Source organism: Ochotona curzoniae, unplaced genomic scaffold (genome assembly GCF_017591425.1).
Source record: "Ochotona curzoniae isolate NIBS_2020 unplaced genomic scaffold, NIBS_Ocur_1.0 contig_3819, whole genome shotgun sequence".
Taxonomy (NCBI): domain Eukaryota; kingdom Metazoa; phylum Chordata; class Mammalia; order Lagomorpha; family Ochotonidae; genus Ochotona; species Ochotona curzoniae.
This window is the reverse complement of record NW_024466004.1, coordinates 26241954-26268528: the sequence shown is the minus strand read 5'-3', so window position 1 is coordinate 26268528 and position 26575 is coordinate 26241954. Positions and strand designations below refer to the sequence as shown.

General features: G+C 38.1%; 1 protein-coding gene across 1 annotated transcript in view; it reads left to right on the top strand.

Moving 5' to 3' along the window:
• COL9A1 (collagen type IX alpha 1 chain) overlaps positions 1-26575 on the top strand; it is a 93002-nt gene that overhangs the window by 19225 nt on the left and 47202 nt on the right. Inside the window, exons 7-20 of the mRNA XM_040983043.1 lie at positions 222-242; positions 1608-1682; positions 1942-1977; positions 2067-2129; positions 5406-5459; positions 5696-5731; positions 7363-7386; positions 7688-7741; positions 8959-9012; positions 9620-9652; positions 10951-11007; positions 12311-12364; positions 22652-22705; positions 26069-26122. Of these exons, the coding sequence (XP_040838977.1) occupies positions 222-242; positions 1608-1682; positions 1942-1977; positions 2067-2129; positions 5406-5459; positions 5696-5731; positions 7363-7386; positions 7688-7741; positions 8959-9012; positions 9620-9652; positions 10951-11007; positions 12311-12364; positions 22652-22705; positions 26069-26122 (669 nt within the window). The remainder of the gene's footprint in view (positions 1-221; positions 243-1607; positions 1683-1941; positions 1978-2066; positions 2130-5405; positions 5460-5695; positions 5732-7362; positions 7387-7687; positions 7742-8958; positions 9013-9619; positions 9653-10950; positions 11008-12310; positions 12365-22651; positions 22706-26068; positions 26123-26575) is intronic.

Here is a 26575-nt window from a genome sequence, read left to right as displayed (position 1 = left end):
GTGCTAAGCCAGCTGCAGGTTGCAGAGCTCGGTGGGGGAGCAGCAGAGGGCTGTGATCATGGTCTGGACAGCAGGCCGCCGTGGTGCTCTCGGGCTGCAGCTGCTGCTCTCAGGGCTCTGCCTGTGCCTGGCTCAAGTAAGTTGTGTGCAAATTTGGGCACGGGTGAAGTGTGGGAGGCGGGAAGTGCCTTTGCCCCCTCTACCCATTCTTCCTTCTCCAGCCTAGCCAGACCACTAAGAAGGTAAGCTGGGGTGGGGGTGGTGAAAAATGTTTGTGTTGTTTGAGTTGTTGTGTTGTTTGTGTTGTTTGAAGGCCTAGTAGGGGATTCTGTAGCTGGGGGTGCCTTGAGCGAGGCACGGAGCATGCTCAGGACTCTTGGACCTGGATTCCCTTCCACTTGGGAGTATCTTTGGTGAGGGTCCTCTGGCCCCAGGTTGCCTTCCTCCTCCTTTTCCCCTGAGGGCCGGGGAACCTCACTACTATACCTGACTCTGTACCATATAGGGTCAGACAGCTCTGGTAACAGGTAACTGAGCATCAGGCTTTCCATTTTTGCTCTCTTTCTCATCCTACCCTGGGCAGTCAGGAGCAAGCTTTGCTGGTGCAGGTGGGAATGAGGCAAGCACCAGTTGTGGTTCCTCCAGCCCACAGTGCGTGTCTGAGTACTGCAAGTGGGGCAGTGGCTCTAGGACTGGCCCTGGGCGACCCTAGTACCCATTGCCAACTCTGCTGCTTCTCGGAGGCTCTGGCGTCTCTCCCCGCCCTTATGCACTGGCCTAGAGCCCCAGGAGAGGGCAGACAAGCCCAGCAGAGGAGGAGGTTTGAGGTTTCCCTTACAAAGACCCCATTGTAACCTGTCTGGTCATTGGAGCTGAGAAAAACAAAGTTTTCTTTGATGAAAGAGGCTTTCTTCTTAAATTCAGAAGTAGGGAAAAAAATCCCTTATTCCTCGAGCAACCCGTTCATCCTGTGACAGACACCAGCCTTCTCTCTAGCACCATCAAAACCCACCTGCTTGCCAGCGATAAAAGGAGTCACACCTTAGGGGCAGTCTGAAATCTGGAGGCATTTGGGAGTGAGTGAAGTGAGGTGCAAAGCTCTTGTTGCAAGAAAATGTTTCTGCAGGCACAGCTGAAAGGAGCCCAGACTGAGTTTTGGGGCTCAAAGGCTCCAAGGCTTCCCCGTGTTGACCACAGGCTCCCCTACACCCTCCCCATCCTGTTGGATGAGAGACTAAGCCCTGCTCCTGCTGGGTTGTCACCTGCCAGGACTCTCACTCTTGGTTGCTGTATCCTGTCCCAAACCCTTACCAACAATTACTAATTACATGGGGGGAGTGAGAGACCCCCATTTTCATTTCAGAATCCCTTTCCAGGCTTTTGCTTCTCTACCATGCACCCCCTGGGGTTGAGACAGAGGTAGAGGTGAGACAGAAATGGGGGCTCTTTCTGCCTCTAACTCCACAGTTTATCTGACTGGAAACAACGGCAGAATCCGAGCATACCTTTCCTTTCTTTCCATATTGGATTTTTAAAGCCTGGCCTCTGCAGGGAGGTACCCCATTCCTTGGGGGTACACCTACTAATACTTGTGTTGTTGTTGACAGAGAGGTCCTCCTGGCCAGCCGGGGCCACCCGGGCCTCCAGGACCCCCTGGAGTTCCAGGCATTGATGGCATTGATGTAAGTTTCTGTCCCCAATCTCGTCCTGTAGGAGGCTTTGGCTGTGGCTTTCCCACATTTTGAAAGGGTGCCAGGTGCCCCCACCTTTACTTACCTGCCTTCCAGCCTGGGTGAGAGTGGGGTTGGATCCCAGGAGCCAGGAGATTTTCTGAGAGGGGAGGTGGTCCTGTCCCGGTCCTACCTGTCATTTGCCTGCTTTCACACATGTGGGGTTGTCTCAGTTCTTTCCTGCCACGTTCACTTTTTCTTCTATCTCCAGGGTGACCGAGGTCCAAAGGGTCCCCCAGGTCCTCCGGTAAGTTGATCTGTGCAGCGGTCCCACCATTTTTCCCCTTTAAATGTTCCAACAGTCTTAACTTGGCACCTTTTTCTCTCCTTGTTCAGGGTCCTGTAGGAGAACCGGGGAAACCAGGAGCTCCAGGCAAGCCTGGCACACCAGGAGCTGATGTGAGTAGGATGTCAGGCCGGGGTTTGTGTGATGCACTGTTAGGTATCTGTGTGTGTGTGTGTGTGTGTGTGTGTGTGTGTTGTGTGTGTGAGAAAGAGTGTGTGTGTGGGGGGGTTAGAAACAGACAAGATGTAAGACAGGTGGACACAGATGGATGTAGACAGACTGACATACATAGAGGAAAAGTAGCAGATACAGGTACACGGAATGACAGAGACCCAGGGCGCCATACTAGCAGGAGACAGATGCAATGATGAGGCAGGCAAGTACTCTGGCTCTGCTCTGAGCCTGGCCTTCATGCCACACTATCTGACTGGGCATGGATCTGGCAGCTTCTGCAAAGGAACCTGGGAAAGTGGATATGCCTTTTGACTCCTACATACATGACTGGCATTTCCTTAAAACACTGAGGTGCTGGTTGCTGTCTGAACAGTCGCCTCCTCGCTGCCTCAGCCTGGACGAGGTCACAGCAGCCAGCTGGGACTGGTAGCAGATGGTCTTCACATTGCCTTGTCACTTGCTCTCCCAAAATTAATTAATTCAGAAGCAGGAGCTGAAGGCAGGGCAAGGGGCAGGGCAACACACAAAGCCCATAGAATATGAAAAAGATGTACTTTGGGTGGGGGTAGGGGTGCATTCAAAGTGAGGGATGTGTGGGCATGGGGCAGGGATAGGAAAATGGTCAGGATGTATCGAAGACGAACTCCAAAATAAAGTTTACCTCTTTCTGAAGTGTTTTTCTGGCTGACATTACTGACAACAAATGAGCTGACCAGGGCTGCTTGAATACTAACAACTTTTCCATCTTAAAGTTCCTAGTTAGAACTATCTGTGTGTGTCAAGTTGACAGTTCCTGTAGCCCTCAGGGACTTTACTTGGATAATACAAACTGGAAACCAAACTGATGTCTGGACAGTAGAAATGAAATGATACCTGTTGGTTAGCAAGCTCCTCTTCAAAGCATCTTGGTAGTTGAAATTGTTGTACTATGAAATAAATATCTAAAAGAGTAGCCTAACACTAGTTAAATTCATTTCTGTATTCCCTGGAAACTTCTGAATACATTAAACTTTTAAAAATATTTTGCTAACTGAAGAATTGAAACAGTCATCTGGAGTGTTGTTTTGCTATTAAACTGCAGTATAATTACAGGGAGCTAGATTTGCCTGTCTTCCAGATTAAAAGTGTTTCTGCAGTTTGCTGAACAAATTCTTTACCATCATGTTATGAGGACAATTGCTATTCTGAAATTTCCCCACTTGAACGGAAATTTTGGATAAACAAAACACTTTCAAATACTTAAGAGTAAAACATAAAGAGTTCAAAGCCAGATTTCAAATAGAGCAAATTATAGCAGAGTAAGGTTTTTTTTTTTTTTTTTTTTACTTTGATATCAGTAGGTCCTCAAGGAAGAACTAGTGAGAGCCTTGAGTGAGTCTTTTGGGACAGAGAAGGAACACAAAAGAAAAAGAGGAAGAAACCCATGACATGCCAGTATTTTAAACATTTCCTAGATGTAGAAGAAAAATGTTTGCATTTGTATAGTGCCTTTTGTTCAAACACTGTCCCATTAATACCTGTAAACCCATAATGATCTATTGTTTTCTATAGGTAGGGAAACCAGAATAATTATGAAGATAATTTGTTTCCTCCGGGACAGAGAAGTATTTAGGAGCTAAGATCTTTCCCCCCACCAGCCCCGGCCCCCCGCCAAACCTGCAATTTCTTGGTTTTTCCTTTAAATTCCCAGGCCTGGCTCAAGGATGTGTGACCTGAGGTCCTTAATTGATGCAGAACTGGGGAGAAGAGAGAGAAAAAGTGATAGTGATTTTTTTAAATTCTTAAGTTGCCAACATAGAAGAATGATAAGGAGAATCAAACAGTTAATGAAAATCATTTATAGTTGATATTTTGTGATTATTTATGAACATTGGTATGTTTTATATCCACCAACTTTTGGAGAGACTCTAGAATTAGTTTAGTTACTCCACTCTTAGACTGATGTGACATTAAAAAACCTTTGTAAATTGCAAATGAACAGCTTTGAAGCACAGGGACTAGATCAGGGTTTTCTGTTTCTGGCCCCTGGGGAGTTAAGTCAGAGGGAGAAGCACTACAGCCCTTTCCTAGTGAGTCTGAATGTAGAAATAGGAGCTTTGCCTTCTGCTCCTTGTTTCACAAGCAAGTTAATATTTAACAACAGCAACAAAATGGTTAATTGGGTGATTCTTGAAAGGTTCTGAAAGGAACAGTTTGAAGTTTATTATCCTGTGTTGAGTCAATATTTAGCGGAAAAGGTGAAAGAATCATTGTGGCTCTGCTTTTCCAAGAATGCTTTGACTTTTATCAGATGAGCTGTTGGAATGCTGGCAGGAAATCATCGCTGAGGATGAATACTCTTTGCCAAGCTGTAGCACGAAGTTCACTGTCAGCTTCAACATTACCCAGCACAGAACTGTGCCTGCATAATGATTTATTTGAAAGCAATTGTCTGCCACAGCTACTGTTCTTTGTCATCTTTTTAAAATTTAGTATTTTATGGCAAATTAGATTTTGGAAGTTATATAGTTGGATGTGATGTATATATATCTAGATACATATATATATTTATATGTACAGATTCATATTTCAGATATCTTCTGAAATTGAATTCTTCTTTTCCCATATGGACAATGCAATTAGGGGTGTGGGAATTTGATTAGAACCCTGCACCCAGAGGACAGCTGTGGTATTATCATCAATTGCATCAATAGAGATATTTTTAGAGGTCTTATTATGACATGCTAGGAAAGATGTGTAAACCAATATCTTACTCTTTAAAAAAAAATAAACTTATTTGCAAGTCAGAGCGCACGAGTGAGCATGAGCTTTAATTTGCTGGTTCTTTCCCCAAATGGTTGCAATGGCCAGGACTGGAACACACTGAAGGGACTTTAGGGGCCAGGGACTTGTTCCAGGTGTTCCACATATGTGCAAAAGCCTAAGTACGTGGGCCATCATATGCAGCTTTCCCAGGTCATTAGCAGGGAGCCATATTGGAAGTGGAGCCGCTGGGATATGCACCAGTGCCTATATGGGATGCTGGTGTTGCAGTGACATAAAACATCATGGTAAATCATGCATTCAACAGGAAGTTAGCTACATAAAATTTATTAACAACTAGCAAGCAGAGCTTATGAAGTAAGATGTAACCATCCTGCAGTTAATTAACAAAATTTCCACTTAGCTGTTGGTGTAAATATGTTAATTCTAATATCATTATCTTATTTTGTCAGGGATTAACAGGACCTGATGGATCTCCTGGCTCTGTTGGACCAAGGGGACAAAAAGTAAGTTAGCTACCTGGCTGATACGAACCAAATGCTAAAGTGCAGTTGCGTTGTTGTAGTTGCAAATCAGCTGGCAAATTAAGTTGTAAAGAAGCTGAAGTAACTAGTTCAACTAAAATTGTGTTTGAAAACTAGAAGATGGCGTATTTTAATGATGTCATTATTTGTGTAGTTTGAGGATTTCCAGTCTTTATGCCACTTGAAGCTCAGTACAGTGAAGTTGTGTTTGTTTTTAGGGAGAACCTGGTGTGCCGGGATCTCGTGGATTTCCAGTAAGTAATTGGATAACAAAAGAATTGAAAATGTCCTCTTTCTGCCATTGTGCATTGTTTTAAGTGCAATTTTTTATATACTATACATGATAAATCTGTATGATTTATGATTTATCTGATAAACATCACTGCTGTGAGTAGAAATATTTTACAGAAAGTTTTAGATGTACAGAGTAAACTACTTATGTCTATTTGTGGATATATTTCTCAATAGGACTCTTCCCCTAGTCACTGATAGAAAGCATCTCTGTCCAACAACACAGATCCAAGTGTCTAGTACGTAGCTCATTCATCACACCAGTGTCTTCACAGCTGGTTTTCTCTTGAGTAAAATGTTGAGAGATATTGTCACCTGCCTGACTCCTTGCTAGTCTGAGATTGCACAGCCCAGAAGATTGGTGTTTCTTGTGTGTGTGACAGGACTGTGTCTCAGGAAGCTTTTCTGATTTGTTTGTTCTTCATTCGATCTTGTCATTTACCTGTATTTTTCCATATTTTTCTGTTTGTACTGTTATCTTTTCCATAATTCAGCAACTTTTGACTTCTCCAGTTAAGCTTGTTTCCAGAAGCGAATGGACTTGCTGTTCTATTTTCAACTCAGAAATCAAAATCTTATAAAGTTGTGCTTTAAAATATTTGGGAAAATTGTCCAAGCATCTAGGTCTCTCATAATGAAATCACTTACTGATTACTTTGGTATTGTCAGGCACAACACCTGTTTCCCAAATTGATTTATATTAAAATGTTCAAATAGGAGACTTTTTTTCTACAAATGCCTTGAAAAAACCTCATTTATTGTTAAAACTTACACAGCCTGTGTGAAGTTCTTTTTTGTTTGGATGCCTCAATAACTAGATATGAGAGTATCATGAAAGAGTATGCATTATTTCTTTGGGATTTTTGGATAGATTTATTTTAGAAAAAGTCTGGAGTAAAAGCAAGTATGATGTCATAGACAGCTATGAATAAATGTAATTTCAGATCATGAAAAATTGGAGTCGAAAAGCAAAGATAATACGGATTCTTGGTAGTTTTAAGTTCAGCATAGTTATGGTGAAGTTATTACATACTAAGGCTTGAGGTAGAAATTAGGGCTCAGAAATTGAATAAAATGGACTTCAGTCGTTGATTACTTGCATTTTGTTGTTTTAGGAGTTAAGTGTAAAGGCGAAGGCGACAGAAAGAGTAGCTTCAAGATTGAATTCAGTGCACTCAGTTAGAATCACATTGTGGGTTTAGGTTTCAGGAGTAACGACATTTTGTTTTCAAAGCCTCCTGGATTGAGTATCTGGAAATATAGGAACATCTATTATAAATTATGTTGATGAAAATTTCATATAAAATATCTCAGATGTATAAAATCTTTGAATTGGCTACTTGTGCTGTACCTTTTTTGTGAGTAATGGTAAATTCTGACATTAAGCATGGGTGTTCTGTTTTTTATAAAAATGAAGTGTGGAAAAATATTTCCAGTTAGCACAGAGATCAAAGGAACATTTTAAGAGCAGACACAAATTACTTCTTCCTTTTGAAACATCTTTAGAATAAATATCATATTTATTAAGTGATAGAATTTATGGTTTAAATGGTATAAGACACATGCTATAAACATTTTCATTTTAATCTCCTAGGGCCGTGGTATTCCTGGACCCCCGGTAAGTCATAAATGTTGACATCATTCTCCAGCTAACACTTTGTCCTGTGGTGTGTGTTATTCCCTGCTTATATGATCTTACATGGCTACAATGATATTAGTATTCTGTTAATTGAAACAAGGCTTTTTTGTTTAAAAATTATTCTGTTTAAGTAATTAAAGTTTGATCAAATGAGTTGTCTCATTGGGAAAGAAAACCAGCACAGATACACATTTCTCAGTCTCACGTTGATCATATTTGGCATCACTCATGATGTGTTATAAAAATGTTCATAAGGACAATGTTCTTCTGTTGACTGCAGGGTCCTCCTGGGACAGCAGGACTCCCTGGAGAACTCGGCCGAGTAGGACCTGTTGTGAGTACCACAGTGCATTTTGATCAACATTTGCTAGTTTCAGAGAAAACTTTATTAAGGTATACAAATTATGTGATGTCTTTTCTCTGAAAATGCAAAAGCAGCAGATGAATTTTATTCTGTAATATTGATGATGATATATTTGACTGATATTTGATTCTTCTCACTCCAAAATTTTCAGCCCCACTTCTCTTTCCAGCTTTTAGATTAAGTGTCACAAAATGGCATATAACCTCCACTGTACAGACTGTGAGCTAGCACTGGGGTCCAGTGGCTTTTGCATTGGACTCCCTGTAAGAATTAAAAAGATTAGTCTAGAATTATTACAATGTATGTTCCTGTTATCATTAAATTATAATCAAATAAGCAGAACTTGGACAATGAAGAGCTGAACTTTATGGAGCAAATTTCTCAAACAGTGCTGCATGTTGATAATCCAGAAAATATTTCAAAAATGCTGTTGAAGGAGTCAGATTCTATGAAGCCAGGCAACTGTAAATTAATACAGGAAAAAACCACATATTATTCACCTTCTTGCTTCTCCACATGTACTTCCTGTTTGCAAATCGATTAACTAAAAATGCCTGCATAATTGTAAGACTAAAATAATTGTCAGATGTTTTTGACTTCTGATGGTAGAACCTTAAGAATTAAAACATCCCCAAAATAAATACCAGATGTGAAGAATAATTGGGACCCATTTTCATCTAAATGATGTACATGAATTTAGCCAGCTTGAATTTTGAGGCATTACATGCAAGTGCCTGACAGACCAAGTGGCAGACTGTTGGTGAACAGCCCCAGCCAGGGAAAAGTTTTCCATTTCACAGCCTCAGTCACTGGAGCCTTCTTCCTCTCATGAGCTGGATGGCACCAGCAGTATTGGCAACTGTGGTTCCTTTGCAAATTAACTAGATAAATACCCATTGCCAGCTTGTTTTGCAAGGTGATCGAATGAGCATCCTCTTCATAGGAATTTGCTTTCTCTTGCTGTCCCCCTCTGCCTGTTATATCACCTAGGTGAGGTTAGAATTCCTTTATTTTGATTTTGTTTAATTCAATGGATTATGGGCTGCCCACTGATTTGGGTGGCAAATCAATGCATGACTGAACTGCTACAGAGTTTTGGGGGATGGCCTTCTTTTGCTCCTGGCTGGCTTTTTGTGCTGTGTTTTAACACATGGATAACCACTCTATCATCATTCCTTACAATGCAGGGTGATCCTGGGAGAAGAGGACCACCTGGCCCCCCTGGACCTCCAGGACCCAGTGTAAGTTATAGGCAGATTGATTATTTCTTTACATTTTAGAGCGAGGACTGAAAAACAATCTAAGAATTGAAAATGGAAGTGCTTATTCATTGAGTCATTGTTCTGATCTTCCAAAATGGCTACCAGTATTTTTACTTTAAGCTTAGTTCTTTTTAGACCAAAAAGTGTGACTTTCACAGACAAAGTGTCATTCTTTACAATTGAAGTCTTTTGAACTTGTTATTTCCTAAGTGCTCAAAACTTTAACACATAAAAGAAGAATTTTCAAATGGTCTAGCTTTATAGATTCTCATAGTAAGAAATAAAAGAACTAGAAGTTTAAATAGGATAATCTTTACTTTTAATTTGTGACTTAGAGTGCTCTGTATTTTCTATTCTGCCTCTTATTTCATTTTCCTGCAGTTCCCCCAAAGAAATGATCTATTGCAGTTTAGGGTTCTCCATCAGGAAAATACCCACGAGTGAAGTTCTTAGATTAGGATGTTATGTTCCTTGTATTTTTTTTATTAGGCCAATATACTTCTTATATTTTTCTAGTGAACATTCTCTTATAAGTAAGTTTGAATGAATTATTTAATTGTATTCTTTAATATTTCATTTATTCTAGGGAACAATTGGCTTTCATGATGGAGATCCTCTGGTAAGATGTTTTCCTTGGAACAAAATATAGTTTTTGTTACCGGTGAAACTCAGTGGGGTCTATGCTCAGCTTAATATAGAAATAAAAAGCTGGGAAGCATGCTCCTGTGTAACAGAAATTTTATTTGAAGCAATGAAATAGAAAGGACTGCCCTACAAAGAAGTAGGAAGTGAAGTAGGAAGTAGGGAAGTGGGGTGTCTTGGAATGGATACTGGTTTTAGAAATGACTTGGCTTTTTAAGTACCCTCCCACTCCCGCCGCCCGTTTTTTCCCCCTTTCTTATGGTCATGAACATAGGAAAGGATATAGCAGAACCCAGGTGGATGGGCTCATAAAGAGCTGTCTTGAATGAGAGTAATGAAGCGACTATCTCGACTTATTCCGGGTGCCCTGCCTACAGCTGCTTCCTGCCTAGGCTTGGGTAGAGAAGCTTTAGGGATGCTCCCACACCTTGGTTGTCTTGGCAACTCCAAGATCTTGCCTTGCACAGCTGGCCCATCTAGTGCAAGCGGACAGGGAGCTGTAACATGGGGTCCAGAAGTGGGTACCCCCTTCCCTCTCTCCAAGCCCTGGACCTAACCTCAGTTTTTGAAGGCTGTGTAGTCTTCAACTGAGTTCTCCTTAATATTCTCTCTGGAACCTACTGAATTTTGTCTTTATTTTTGTTCAGTGGCAGAGCCATCATTAGCCATAGTGGACTGGTGGAATGGTAGTTTGTGTGTATGCATACTATGACAGGCTTTCATTTTGAAAGTATTTTTGTCTTTCTGTGGTTTTTTTCCATTTGGTGACTGAGGCATACTGGTCACCAGAACAATTTGAGTTTTGGATGTAGAAGACAAACAGCTCCACCCAAACCTTGTTTTCTGTGCAGATTGAGAGCCCGTGATGGTGAGAATAGCATTAAACTGAATGTTAGTCCATTAGGGCTTTTCCAGTAGAGGGGAAGGGAATGAATCAGGTTATGCTACAGTGATTATAAGCATTTCTTTCTTTGGCAAATTAAACATGAGATAAAAACTGCAGAATATTAAACATTCATTAAAACTGGATGATGAATAAATATGTGGAGGGTATTTGTTACATTTACTATACATTTTGTCATCTCAAAATAATTCTAAGTTTAAAAATGAAATAATTACGAAATGAGAGATTTTGAATTACTTCATGGTTATTATAATTGCCTTGAGATTCTGTTTTTGAAATCATTGGCAAAAACAGCAAAAAAGGAGAACATACTTGGTCCCCAAGTAGGGACTCCAGCTCATATAATCTCTTTTCTCCCCTCTTTCTGGCAGTGTCCCAATTCCTGCCCACCAGGTCGCTCTGGATATCCAGGCCTACCAGGCATGAGGGTAAGGGACCAGTTTTCCTGTTTTCCTTTCAAGATACTGTCCACAAGCACAGTGGAGCTGTACTTTAAGCACTAACTGTTGTGGTATGCAGACCTCACTTGGATGAATTGGTAAAATCCACTAGCTTGTTCTCTAGTGTTTCATCAGTCTTAGATGCCCTAGCTGGCACCCCTTGCAGGTGCACCTATTGGTACAGGTGACTAATGCCTTTGTGAGGAAGTAAAGACACACCTAGAAGATACACTGGATTGAGAGACTCCAGGAACCCTGAAGCAAGTTTCATGAATTAGCCTCCTATGGGCAGAAGATGGTGGTGGGGATGGTAGATTGGGCACCTGTTTTAGCTTTGGGTAATCAGTTTTAGCTTTAAAACAAAACAAAACTCAGAGAAACTCCAAAACAGGCAAAGACTTTCTTAAAGGTTTTTCTCTCACTATTCACAACTATATATAATTTTTCCATAAGACAAACAAACAAAAAAACCCCAAAAGCCAAAAACAAAAAACAAAAAACAGATGTCAAAATTTGGGACCAGGAGTTTCCTGTTTTTAGTGTGAGTCTGAAGTAAATTTCCATACTGATGGAATTCTGCTAGGAGTTGAAAGGCCTTAAAGAGACTGGTTTTCCTTGAGGTTTTCTGCAAGGGAGCTTTTGGTGGGTACCCTGAACTGCGAGATTTGGACCTGGATTGGTGGCCTGACAAGAAAACACATGGATCTTGTTTTCATGCTCTACAGCTTTAACTACTTCCCCTTTGCACTTAAAATTACCTTTAGGAAGTTGTGCTTCTGGGGATGTCTTCATCCGATAGTGGCCCTTCCTCTCCCTAGGCTGGAGGGTGGGACACAGGAGACTGGAGCTATTGAGAGCTGCTTCCACAGAAGTGGCTGGATGAAATGGGTCAGTGTTGCCACTTCTGAAAAATTTACTTACTGATGCTGAAGATTTCATGCTCTTAGCCCAAATGCAGAAAGATGGGGAAACCGGATAGAGGCAGCGGCAGGAATTAGTAATGAATCATGTTGCTGAAATAGGTAATGGAGTGTTTATTTTTCTAGAGTAGTGCTTTTCTGTAAAAGCATGTTTATTATACGCACCAGTCATGATACACATGATCTGTACAGGCCAGTTAAGGCAGATATTTTCTGTGTGAGATAATCTTTCATAGTCATATATTGACATAGCTTTATGGATGGAGAATCATCCCTAAATTGTGAAGTGAATTTTCAGTTTTCTGCACCCAATGCAATACAATTGTATTTACTTATATATTTACATGTGTGTTTGTTTTTGCATTTGTCAGGGTCATAAAGGGGCTAAAGGAGAAATTGGTGAACCAGGAAGACAAGGACATAAGGTAAGAAAAATGAACAATGTTTAGTGAACCAACAGAATGGGAGGTAGTAATTGGTACTCACTGTAATTAATATGAGGTACAATTATGTGTGATATTCCTCCTGTTTTAACTAAAGATCAACAAACTGAGTAGATGCATCAATATTTTAACTAAGCACAATATTCTAAAGTTGTTCACTTACAATGAAGGAATCCTGCATTTCAATATTTTCCTGTATAGCTACTCTTTGCTTCACAAATTGGTCACTCATTTTTTTTTTTTCCTTGTACCCCAGCAAAAACCACAATTTGTAAGATTTTGTATCCGATGCTTTTGAAACAAGATAAGTTGGTATTTGATTGTAGCTTCTCATCTCAAGTTCTGAAATAATTTATTTCTGACTTCATGTCAATGTATCTGGAATTTTGAGTAAGCTGGAAGTAAATGATAACTTAACGTTATTCGGATAGAAACATGGAATCTAGCACAACTTGCACTGAGCTGGCAAGCCTTGCCGAAAAACCAAGGCTGAGGTTTCAAGCAAGATAACCTATTTGTTCTCTTGTCATCTACTGGAGTGTTTAGTGGGTAAGCATCTGCAGACTGGGCTTTCTGCATGGCAGAGTTTTTTTGGTCACTTTTACTGATGCAGGTCCTCTTGGCTTTGCTGGCTGTGTCCTACATGGGCTTTCTGGCAGAGGATTAGTCTTGGGAAGTCAGGAGCTGCAGGGGCCATTGACTAATGTCTTCAGGCATGAGTATCTTTAAGCTCCTTTGCTAAAAACAGTCTGCTGAATAATCTTACATAATCAGAATAATCAGACTAATTTTAGGCACCCCGTTCTAGTTAAAACATGTATTTTAAAAGTCTTGCATTACATATGTGTAGTTCGGGTGTTTTATTTATCTGCTTCGGGACAACTGGGTTCTTCTGGGTCAAACTGGAAAAACAGAAAAAGTGTTTTGGAAATGTACTGAAATTTGTAGTTGAACAGGTACTTACTAAGTACTTCCTATGTGTTGGGGTTTATTCTAAATTTTGGGAGCATAAAAATGAAAAAAAAATGTTCAAGTTACAGGGAATTTGGTTAAATTAAATGTGGCATATTCCTGCACGAAAATAAATGTTAGCTGCCCACAAAAAACAGATATGCAAGAATGCGAAATTATGTCAAATGCTACTGATTAGGTAATATGTATAGTGAAGCGCATTTAGTGGGTTTCTGGTTTCTCTGTTCCCTGCATCCTTTTCTCCTTTCTTTTGTGATCCTTCATTTAAGGGAACTTGCGCTCTCCCATCCTGTGAAATTTGGTGGTGGGACTGTCCATCAGGGTGTTTCTCCACAAAAATAGATTAGTGTTTTTGGTGCTATACAGGTTATTTTTGTCATATCTGTTTTGATCTTCAGTAGGAAGCCTGCTTATTTTTTGGGGGGGGGTGGTCAGGAAATTCACCGAAATTTTCCTTGAGTTGTTGAAAATTTCTTCATTTCACATTTTTGTGTCATTTAAAGCTTTAAAAAGTCAGTGAAAATTGACATGAAAAGACATGATGACAATAGTTGAATGAAAAATGAACTTTGAAAGGTCTCATAGGTGAATGACTCTAAACTGAAAGCACATGAAGAACAACCTGAAGTTTGCATTCAGATGCAAAAGTTTACCTTGAATGTATTTCACAAAATATTTAATGAAGAGTTTAACAATTATTTTTAATGCAAGGTTGAATAATTTTTTTAGTTTTATGTACATTTAATTAAAATTTACATAAAAGTTTAATTTCATCTTATACTTTTTGGGTTTTTTATAAGGAGAATACAGTTTGTGTATTTTGTAGGTACAATTATAAGATAACTATTGTATTGCTCCCTCCAACATTTTTCATCAATCCCCCCTTTCCTTCCGTTTCTTCAATTTTTCAAAGATGTATTATCATTCCACCGTATAACACAGGCTTAATGCACCAGTAACCATAGTACTCAAAAAGTAAAAAGTAGAGGGATAATAGTTTCACAAATGTGTAACCAAGGGACTAAAAGCAATAATCATATTACAGGATGTCCATTTGATTCATATGCATATTTCTATATTCTATATCAACTGCTACACATCAGAAAACACAGACATGTCTTTTAGGGACTGGCTTATTTCACTAAGCACAATGGTTTCCAGTTGCATTCATTTGTTGCTAGACAGATTTTATTAGTTTTGGTGGCTGAATAGTATACAATAGTCTGTGGATTTATACCACATTTTCTTTAGCCATCTTTTGACGGATATCTGGGTTGATTCCATATATTAGCTATTGTGAATTGAGTTTCAATAAATATAGGTGTACAAATAGCTGTCTCATATACTGTTATATCGTTTGGTTAAATTCTCAACAGTGAGAATTTTACATTTCTGAGGTATCTCCGTACTGTATTCAATAATTGTACTAGTTTACATTCCTACCAACAGTGGACGAGGGTACCTTTTCCCTTACATACTTGCCAACATTCATTAGTTTTTGATTTTCATGTTACAGACATTTTAGCTACAGTGAGGTTTTATTTACTTTTGGTGTAGGTTTTACTTAATTTGTCCTGATAGCTGGTGATCCTGAGCATTTTTTCATGTGTCTGTTGGCTGTTGTATTTCATGCTTTGAAGAAAGCCTGTTCATATTTGCCCATTTCTTCCCTTGTTGAATATTTCTTTTGCAGTAAAGCAGCTTAGCTTGATGCAGTCACGTTTTTCTGTTTTAATTTTGATTACCTTGTGCTTCTGGGGTCTTTGTCAAGAATTTCTAGGCTATACCAATATCTGGCAGAGTTTCCCCAATTTTTTCTTCTAGTAATTTGATGGTATCAGGACATAGAATTAGATACTTGATCAATTTTGAGTTGATTTTTGGACAAGGTGCAAGGCAGGTATTTTGTTTCATACTTCCGCCTACACAGGTGCACTTTTCACAGCACTATTTGTTGAAAAGGCCATTTATTGTCCAGGGAGTGATTTTAGCTCATTTGTCGAAGTTTAGTTGGCTGTATGTGTGTGGATTGATTTCTGTTCTGTTCTATCGGTTTATAGATTTATCTTTGTACCAAAGTATCATGCTGTTTTAATGATAACTTTTCTGTAATATGTCTTGAAATTTGATATTGTGATGCCTCTGGCTTTCTTGTGTAATAATGCTTTAGCTATTTGAGGTCTCTTGTGTTTCCATATAAATTTTAGCAGGATTTTTTTTTTTTAGCTCTAAGAAGAATGTCATATATTTTAAGGGGGTTGCAATGAATGTATAAATTGCATTGGAGAGTGTACACATTTCCATGATATTCTTCTAATCAATGAACATAGAAGATATTTTCATTTTATGTCTTCCTTTTTATTTTTAAGCTTTATAATTTTCCTTTGTGGAGGCTTTTCACATTCTTGGTAGAATTTATTCCAAGATTTAAAATTTTTTGTAGATACTGTAAATGGGACTTGTCTTACTAGTTCTTTCTTAGCCACATCATTATGTGTGCATGCAGAAGCTATTGATTTTTTGTGTGATGATGTTATGTCCTGACATCTTATCAAACTTGCTTGTGAGTTCCATTAGTCTCTTGGTGAAATCTTTTGATACATCTAATATATATGTGTGTGTATGTATATATATATATATAAAATCTCTTTGTCTCTCCTGATATATATACATATGCACACACACACAAGCCATGCCATCCATAACACAGGGATAATTTGACTTCCTGCTTTTCAATTTGTATCCATTTTGTATTTTCTGGGCTAATGCTCTGGCTGAAACTACCAGAACTTCACTGAATAGCAATGGTAAAACTGGGCATCCTTGTGTGGTCTGGATCTTTTCCATAAAAATGCTTCCAACTTTCCTTCGTTCAAAATATGATGCTGAATGTAGATTTGGTACATATTGATTGTGTTTAGAAAATTAGAAATAATATTCCTTAAGTTTTTTTAAATCATGAAATGATGTTGTATTTTATCAAACGCTTTCTCCACATCTGGTTTTTATTCTTTTTATTAATGTGATGTGTTAAATTTAAATTTATTGATTCCCACATGTTGCTAAGCAATAATAAATCCCACCTAGTCCAGGAGAGTGATCATCTGATGTGTTGATGGATGCCATTAGTTAGTATTTTGTGGACAATTTTTGCATCTTTGTTCATAAGGGATATTGATCTATAATCTCTTCACTGTATCTTTTTCGGGCTTTGAAATTAAGGTGATGCTGCTCTGTTACAAAGGGTCTGGGAGGATTACATCTGTTTCAAATGTTTTAAAGAATATGAGAAGATTGGGATTAGTATTTGCAAAATTTGGAAGATTTGAACAGTGAACCATTGGTTTTTCTTTGTTAAGTGTCTTTGTTAATAACTCAGTGTCTTCTTGGTTATTGGTCTATTTGGGTTTAATGTCTTCATGACTCAATTTTCATGAATTGCATGTGTCTACAAATCTATTTTTCTAGATTTTTTCAATTTGTTGGCATATAGTTGTAATAATTCCTGATGATCATTTATTAGTTGTGTCCATTATAACAACTTTGTTTCTCATCTTTTATTAGTCTCCTTTTTTTTCAGTAGAAATCCCAGTTATTTCACTTTTTTAAAACTATTCTTTGCCACCATGGGGGGAGGGGTATGGGGAGGGGTGGGGGGAATCCCCAGCGCCTATAAAACTGTACTACACAATACAGTGTAAGCAACAATAAAAAAAAAAAAAAAAAAAAAACTATTCTTTGGTTTCAGTTTTGTTTTCTAATTTTAATTTTTTTCCTCTGATTAATTTTGGGTTTGGTTTGCTATTTTTTTTTAGGTCCTTTATATGGATCATTTATGTGATGCCTTTCTAATTTCTTAATGTAGGCAGTAAACTCTATAAACTTCCCTTTTAAAAAGCATTGCTTTTGCAGTATCGTGTTTTTCTATGTTGTATTGTAGCCATCATTCATTTCCAGCAACTGTTGGTTTCGCTTTTTTAATTTTAATTTTCTTTCAAAAATTCCTTTTTAATTTTGAATTTCCTTTTAGGTTTTCTTCTGTGATCTGTTTCCCATTCAGAAGTGGGTTGTATTTGTAATTTTTCTACAGTTTCTTAGATTAATTTCCAGTTTTATTTCATTGTGTTCAGAAAATACACATGATATGATTTCATTTTTCTTTTCTGTTTGTTTTGAATTTGCTGAAACTTGCTTTATGGCTTAGCATATGGTCTAACCTAGAAAAAGTTTTATGTGCTACTAAAAAGAATGTGTATTCTGTGGGTATCAATTAGATCCATTTGATCCTCAATGAAGATTAGCTATTGTCCCTCCTCCCCTATCCCCTCCCCTCTCTTTTCCTCCCCTCTCCTCCCCCTCCCTTCTAATTGTTCTGTCCTGGTTGATAGGGGGGTGTAGAAGTCCCCCATTATTGTACTGGAGTTCTGTGTTTCTTTGTAGATCAGTTAACAATTGTTTTAAATACTCACGGTACCCTGGGGTGCATATGCATTCACAATCCTTTATGACTATGTAATGGCATTCTTTCTTTCTTTAAGTGGTTCTTGTGTTATATATTATGATGGTTACTTTTGGTCATTTTGTTTGTTACTTCCCATTAGAATAGAAATCGTTTTTTTCATTTTTCCCTTTTCAGTCTTTGTATCTTTTTAGGCAAGATATTTTTTTGTAGGCAGCAAACAAATGACTCATTTTAAAACTGTTCATCTAGTCTGTATCTTTTAATTGGAGAATTTATGCCATCTACATCCAAGGTTATTATTGATAATGACTGGGTCCTGCCATTTTCTCATAAATATTCCTATTGTTTGCTGTGGATTTTCCTTCTGCTTTTACTGGAAGATTTTCTGCCTTCACATTTTTTTCAGAATAATGGCTACATTTCTCTGCTTTACAGTACAGAATTATTTGTAAGGCAGGACAGATGGTGATAATGAATTCTTTTAATTTTTAATTTTTTTGGAAGGTCTTCATTAAATCGATTTTAGCAGACATAAAATATGTATTTATCAAGTATTATGTGACATTTTGTTATATGTCTAATATCCAATCAAGGAAATGTTTCTCCTCAAAACTCAGAAATATATTTGGATCTACTGCCCATTTTTTTATGGGACTTTTTTTTTTTTAATTTACTCTATTTAATTGAAGGGAAGAGTTAGAGAGTTTTCATCCAGTGGCTCCCTACCCACAAGGCTGCAGTGGCTAAGTCTGGGCCAGACTGGAGTCAGTAACCAAGGCGCTTCCTTTGATTTTCACACAGGGTGCAGGGGCCCAAGCCCTTGGGCCGTCTTGTGCTGCTTCCCCAATTGCATGAGCATGGAGTCAGAGTGATAGTAGAGCAGCCAAAACATGAACATGTACCCATATGGGATACTGGTGTGGCATGCAGAGATTTAATTCATTATACCACAGTGCTAACCCTCTACTCTGTTTTGAATTGGATTATTTTTGTCTTCCATTGCGTTGAGTTCCTTATGTATTGTGGATATTATCAGCTTCACAGCTTGCACATATATTCTCTCTCAAGCTGTCCATTCTGTTGATGGTTTCATTTGCTGTCCAAAAAGTCTTACCTTGGAGGAGACCTCATTTGTCTATTCTTACTTTATGTACATTTTAGATCTGACCTATAAAAATCCTCACCAATTCCAATGATTTAACTTTTTTTTTCTGTTTTCTTTTAGTACTTTCAGCATTTTAGATCTTCAGTTTAAGATCTTAATCCATCCTGAGTGAATTTTTATACATGAAAGATAGTTTAGTGACATTCTATAGGTGATGAATTTTCAATTTCCTCCACATCATGCATTGAAAGGCTATTCCGATTTTTGTTCCTAGAAGCTTTGTCAAATATCAATTGATAGTAGATGCATGAATTTGCAGGTTGTGTCTTCATTCTGTTCCATTGTTCTATGGATCTCTTTTTGTGTCAGTACTTTGCTGTTTTAATTACTTGTAACTTTGTCATGTATTTTAAAGTCAGGTAGTATAATACCTCTTGCTGTATTCTTTTACTCAAGATTCCTTTGAATATTTGAGTCTTCTGTTGTTCCATACAATTTTCATAGTGTTTTCTAGTTCAGTGAAAAATGTCTTTTGGTTAAATCCCTTCAAAATTCTAATCTGTAAATTGCTTTCAGTAATAAACACATTTTAATTATATTGATTCCTCTAATGCATACGCCAGATTTTCCACTTCTTTCTGTCCGTGATTTCTTTCATCAATGACTTATAATTTTAATTGTACAGATATTTCACCTCTTTAGTTAAATGAATTCCTAGGTATCATTTGGTAGTTACTAGAAATCGGACTGCTTTCTTGATAGCCTTTCTAGATGTTTCACTATTGGCTTTATATATTTCCATTGTTAAAATGTGATTTAGGCAGTAGCATATAGCAGATGATTATCATTCACAAATCATTTCAGTGAAGTAGCAAATTGCTACACCTGAATCTGATACTCAACATTGTGGTGTTCTTGATGAGTTATGTGCCTTTTATCAGGTGAAATTGTAATCCAATACATGACACCAGTATTCATCGAGAATCTCTGGGAAATGCCTGATGTCTGTTAGAGAAAGACTATTGTGGACACTTCCATCACTGCAGCTTTTGCAGTTTTGTAGTCTTTTGGGGAAAAACAGCTAGTGCTGCACACATGGTCAACCTCTCAGTGACCTCGGTGTTTTTTGGCTTTCTCATTGAGAGTCACTCACCCCACTGTGAGTCAGTTCTTATGAACCACACCATGAATATGTCAGGTTAAAACTGACATTGACGTGCCTCACAATTCACTTAGAAAGCAACTATAAGTGATATAGGTATAACCTAATACTTTGTATTATGTAAATGCTTGGTATTGATACTCATGCTTGTCTTCTGTATTTCTAATAAAGAAAAAATATTGCATTGTGCATGCTAAATAATTTTTTAATTTGAAAGGTAGGGAGACGGACACACAGAGAGCAATAGATGGAGACAGACACAGGCTGACAGTGATCTCTCGCTCTCACTTGTTTGCTTCTTAAAATGGCTAGGGTCAGGCCTGGCTGATGCCAGAAGCTACAAATAGAATCCAAGGCTTTCTGTGGGTGACAGTGGTCAGACTGTCTTACCTGCATTAGTAGGACCTTGGATCGGAAGTAAAGGTGTGATGTTAATCCTAGGCACTCTGATGTGGGATGTGGACATTCCAAATGGCATGTTAACCAGCATGCAAACATCTCCTAGATTTCCTTTTTTTTTTTTTAAGAATGAAAATCTCTGAAATATGATCTATCAAGCAAGAAGATAAGGCAGTTGGAAAACATGTAATAAATCATAAAAGTGGATTGGAATTAGATATACTTAACATTTAAAATGAAAAATTTTTGCATGGTTAACTTTATAATTTCAGATGCCAATTATTACAGAGATGTAGTAGAGTATACCTATTTTAGAAAAGTAAAACTTTTATCAAAAAGGAATAACTTTTCAGGGACGGTGAAGTAATTTTTCTGTAAGTGATGAGTTGGACTTCTTTTTGTACTATTATGAATTTTAGAAGTTGATCAGATGTTACAAATTTAGTAACCAAAATGGCAAATCAGATATTAACATTTAACAGAAGGTCCCATTGTCAAAAGCAACTGCATACAAAATACCTTAAAACAAACTTAAACAATATTCCAGCCAGAGAGATGTGTTGAGGATTTCTTAAAAACAGATTGCTTATCTAAACGTCACAGTTAGAGGTAGTGGCAGAGATTTTCTATCAGTTAATTTACTCTCTAGATGGCCACGTGGCCATGACTTGGCCATGCCAAAGACCTGAGCTTTGTCTGGGTTTCCTGTATGGTTGGCAGAGGCCTAAATTCTCATATGATGTCTCACTGCTTTCTCAGAACATTTGCAGGGAAGTGGATTGTATATTGAGCAGCCAGGACACGAACCAGTGCCCACATGGGATGCTAGTGTCACAGGAAGCAGCTTACCTCTATGCTACCACACTGGCTTCTTATATTTTGTTTTGAGATAGTCTAATTCTTATGATATTAATCTATTGATTTGATACAATCCTAATATGAAGAATTTTTTCATGATCTGTTCAAAGATTCTATGGTTCATCTAAATGAGTAAACATTTAAGAATCTGAAAAATCAGAGTAACTACAGAATGCAAGTGTTTGGCTGTTAATATGCCAGTTGGGCTACCCACCTTTGGCAAAGTACCTGGTTTAGCCTTCGCCCCTGTTCTGCTGCTGCAGCTTCCCACTGTGCACTCTTGGAGACTGCAGATGATGGCTCAGGTGTTTGGGTTTCTGCCTCATGTGGGAGATTCATACTGAGTTATAGGCTCTTGCCCTGGGTTAGGTAGGCAAACAGTACATGATAGATCTCTTTTTCTGCCTTTCAAATAAAATCAAAATAAAAATTTTAAGAAGATTAACTGCATTGAAGCACATGAAATAAAAGAAAGGTCAGGAAAATAATCTGATTTTAGATTGAAGTGTATTGTAAAACTGCAAAAATTAAAATGCATTGGCAACATCATAGAGCAGGTCAGTAGAGCATGGTGGAAGTCCAGAACCAAGTATGTTTAATAGTTTATTCTATGTGGAGAGTATCTATTATTTAATAAATGATACTGGAACATGTGGTCAGCTATCTGAACAAATAAATAAGAATTTCCACTTTAGATTTTTGAGAGAGAATTTACTAAGTTGAATATTTTCATTTAAGAAATAGAAAAATATATGTGGTATTTCAATGAGTGATAGCAAAGGTATAACCCAATTAAGGAAAGACTGATTTAAATATGTTAATTTGTCAGTGGCACAAAGATTATAAGAATAGCTAAGATGTAAACAATGATTAAAAATATCTTATGTGAATTTGCATAATATAATCACATTTTCTTGATACCTCCCCATATGCACAGACCTACACACAGATTTGCAAGAAGGCATATGTTCTCTTCATCTCCCTCTCTCTTCTTCCTCTCTCTCCTCTTTTTCTTCCTCTGTCCCTTTCTCCTCTTTGTGTCTCTCTCTTTCCTTCTAGAAAAGTTGTAAAATTTTAATGTCATAAATGTTACTGCTATTTGTAGTTGAATGGTAAGGATTTGGGTGACTTTAATTTATTTGCATACTTTGTATTTTCTGAACGTTCTACAGTGAACATGGGTTACCTCTAAGAATTTAAAGTGTGGAAGAGTAATTCAGGGGTTGTCAAATGAGCTCCAGATGTGTTGAATTATGTGTTCTGTGTTGATTTTCTAGGATAACATGTGGTGCGCTTCTCCTTGTTTTTCAGGGTGAAGAAGGTGACCAGGGAGAGCTGGGGGAAGTTGGAGCTCAAGGACCTCCAGTAAAGTATTTTTAAAGATATTTAGTGAGAATGTGCAAATAATTTTAAAGACGCAGGAGCTTTTCTATTTAGTATTGAATTAATAGCAGTGCATTAGCGTTGTACTGTTTTACCATCTGGCCAACAATGGGACATAGCTACTTTGTTAAAATAAAGAAGGTCTCCTTGAGATGTTCAAGTACTTTTCCAACAGGAAAATTCTACATATAATTACTTATCTAAATATATATATTTATACATATTCATTTAAGTAAATGTATATATTAGAAGAATATATATCCATTTAAGGATCAGCGATCTGAAAGCCAATATTAAGCACAAGAGGATGATGCAATTTTTACATTCTTTGGTTCTGTCACCTGATACAGGAAGAACATTTTGTGTACCCAAGTATTTATTAGGTATATAAGCCCTAGATTAATGTGGCTTAATGAAGCATGTAATCATTGTAATTGGAGCATTCTTGATTGCTAATAATCATGTCTCTTAATAAAAACCTGTCCCTTGCGCTTTAGCACGTTGATACAATATTATGTAAGGTAATTTTGGGGGTATTAGCATACTTTAATTTACAAGTTTCATTATGTTAGAATTTACAGTGCTTTTGTGTTGTGTGTGGAATTGTTATGCTTTTTTTCTTGCCAAAATGTATAATATTAATTGTGAAAATAGTAATTGCAGAATATTCATTGAACATGGCCACCAGGTGATAAACTATGTAAAAGATAGGTTCAGGTATCATTCCTAGAAACTGGAGTTAGGGAAGAGCAATACGGGGCCACTCTTCACTTTCCTTCTCTTCCCCAGGGATGACCTTTAAAATGCTCAGGGAGCCATGTAAATTAGTGTTTACCTAGAATGTAAAGCAAGTGAATCAGAATCGGGAAGATACAGTCCCTAAGTCAAGCAAGAAACATAAGGGGATCTTTGGAGGGCTCTAAGAAACTGTTCCAGAAGTTTGCTTTTCCTGAGCCTTTGATGTAAAACAATAAGGATCTGGACTCATACAGTTTGAAGATAATGATATATAATAGATAGGTTTTTTGCTTCCTAAAGAAAATTTTGGAGGCTTAAAGATATTTTAGAAGGCCATTTGCACAGATGCTCAGAAGAGGATTTTACAAACAGCATTAAAAAAAATTCATTTATTTTTATTGGAAAGGCAGCTATACAGAGAGGAGGAGACGGAGAGGAAGATCTTCCATCCAATGGGTCACTCGGAATGGCCGCAAAGGCTGGGGCTGAGCCAATCCAAAGCCAGGAGCCAGGAATTTCCTCTGGGTCTCCCACGTGGGTGCACGGTCCCAAAGCTTTCTGTCATCCTCTACTGCTTTCCCAGGCCACAGGCAGGGATCTGGATGGGAAGAGGGGCTGCTGGGATTAGATCCTAGCGAATTCATGGCAAGGACTTTAACAGCTATGCTATCATGCTGGGCCCGCAAACAGCATTTTAAAAAGTGTTTATGAGTAAAGGGTCTATATTGGGTGCTGATGAATTGAGTGGTCCACTAGGGTAGTCAGCAGTGCTTTTTAACCTTTTGATATCTGTGAGTCAGTGTGTCAAAATGTATCTGTAGAACTCACACATTTTCACTTTAAATATATACGTGTAGAAATATAAAGTAACATGCAGATTTTTCACTTTATTTCTTTTAAATGTTTATGTTCAAAAGGCATAGTTGCAGAAAGGTGGAGACTAAATGAGCTCAGTCTTCTATATGCTGGGTGACTGTCCAAATGGCTGCAATGGCAGGAAATGGGCCAGCCTGATACCAGGAGCTTCTTCTGGGTCTTCCCATGTGGGTGGCAGGGGTTCAAGCACTTGAACCACTCTTTACTGCTTTGTTGAGCACAGTAACAGGGAGCTGGATTGAAAGTGATACAGCTGTGATTCAAGTCAGTGCCCATGTGGGGTACCAGCATTATAGGTGGTAGCTTAACTTGCAATGGCAAGCAATGTATACACTGTGAAAATATGCTTGGCAGCATATTTTATAAAACTCATGTCCTTCAAAGAATTGAGAAACTCAAGAGACCATACGTGACATTCCCATGACACTGCTATTGATTGGAATGTTTTTTTTAAATACTGCCTGTACCTTCTGAGTCAGTGTTTGATCTACATAAGAAAGAGCCTGCTTAATCTGGGACAGGTCTAATTTTGGATCCTAAGTGGATGTTCTAAGCTGGAGCATCTCCTGCAAAATCATATTTTAGGATATTCCTGATCTTCACAGAATTTATTCCTGATCTAGGTAAAGAGTGAATTATATACTTGTCTTATTTTCTTTACCTGAGAAGATGAGGTATATGACTAGCCTTAGAACTCTTTTACCTTAAACCAAAGCAGTTAATAAACTGCAGCTCTTCCAGAATTGGCTTCTTCTCTTTTGTGATAGACTTTCACTCAAAGCTGCTCTCACAAGGGTACCCTTGTTAGGCCTTGTTTTTGGAGCCCTCCTGCCATGGAGCCAGAAAACACAGAATGTCAACATTTCAATATTAAAAATGATTCCAGAAATAATACCCACTCCCTCATTTTTGGGAAAATTGAATGTTGTGCCAAAGATGGGGACCATGGCAAGTGCTCCAACTGCCAAGTTATACTGTAGAATGCCTTCTATCATAGGAAGAGTTTAGGAATAATGAATGCAGGTGGTTGATGGAAATTCCAGCTTCATGTCTATGTCATAACCTTGTGCAGGGTAGCATGGGTACCTGTTAGCTTATGGTTTATGTTGGTAGGGAAAATTATTCCAAAGTTTAAAATTATGTTACATGTGACCAAGTTACAAACTGTGAAGGAGGTAGGAATGGCCTTGTAGGTTCTGTATATGCGTTTAAAGATGAGTGAAATATACTCCCATGGGGTGAGTGTTTAGCACAGTGTTAAGCTGCCACTTGAAGCTGCATTCCATATTATAGTGCCTGATTTTTTTTCCTGAGTCCTGGTTCTACTTTTAATTTTAGCCTCCTACATCTGGGAGACAGCAGGTGTTTGAGTCCCTTTCACCTCTGCGGCAAACTGAGATGGAGTTCTGTCTGCCCTTGCTAAGCCTTGGCTTTTGCAGGCATTTGGAGGAATGAAGTAGCAGATAACTTCTCTTTGTATACCTCTATTTCTATACCTTTCAAATAAAATCAAAGTAAACAATACAAGCTAGATGAAACAATAGATTTATTATGGTAGTTTCTTAAACTAGTAGTATTTACTTTTTGTCATCAGTAATTTTGCAAGTCCCTACGTGATGTCACTATTTGTCATGGGTCACAAGAACATCCTTCTTGAGTATCTTTTGTGAGGAGATTGTGAAACCTTCTTGTTTACACTAAAATAATTTCCTTTCCATTTTTCATTTTCAGGGAGCTCAAGGTTTGAGGGGCATCACCGGTGTTGTTGGGGACAAAGGTGAAAAAGTAAGATGATGATTATGATGATATCAAATTGTGTTAAATGTTAACTCTGGAATCTAAAATTAACTTCTTCAGCAGCACTGTTTTATGTGATGCATTGTAGATTTGGGGCTAAGTTCTCACCTTTCTGTTTGTGAGCACAAGAGACAGAAATGAGCAGTATGCGTGATGCTTATCCTTGTTCCTTGGTGTTCAAGGAGAGCTGGCTATTGGGTCCTTCCCACCCTCTTCTCTGTAGAGATCTACATTTCTGGTTGTCTACTCTGTCAGGTTTAAGAAAATGGCTAATTGTGACAGTTTCCCCATGGACCCTTTTATTATCAACCAAATAGCAATAAATTACACATTGTTGATGCTCAATAGGTGGGATGAAATAGTTTAGCTTCTTTTAATGAAGAGATGTGCGTTTCTTTCAATTTTTTTTTTCTAGGCTCTGTCTCTTTCAGGTGTTTAAAT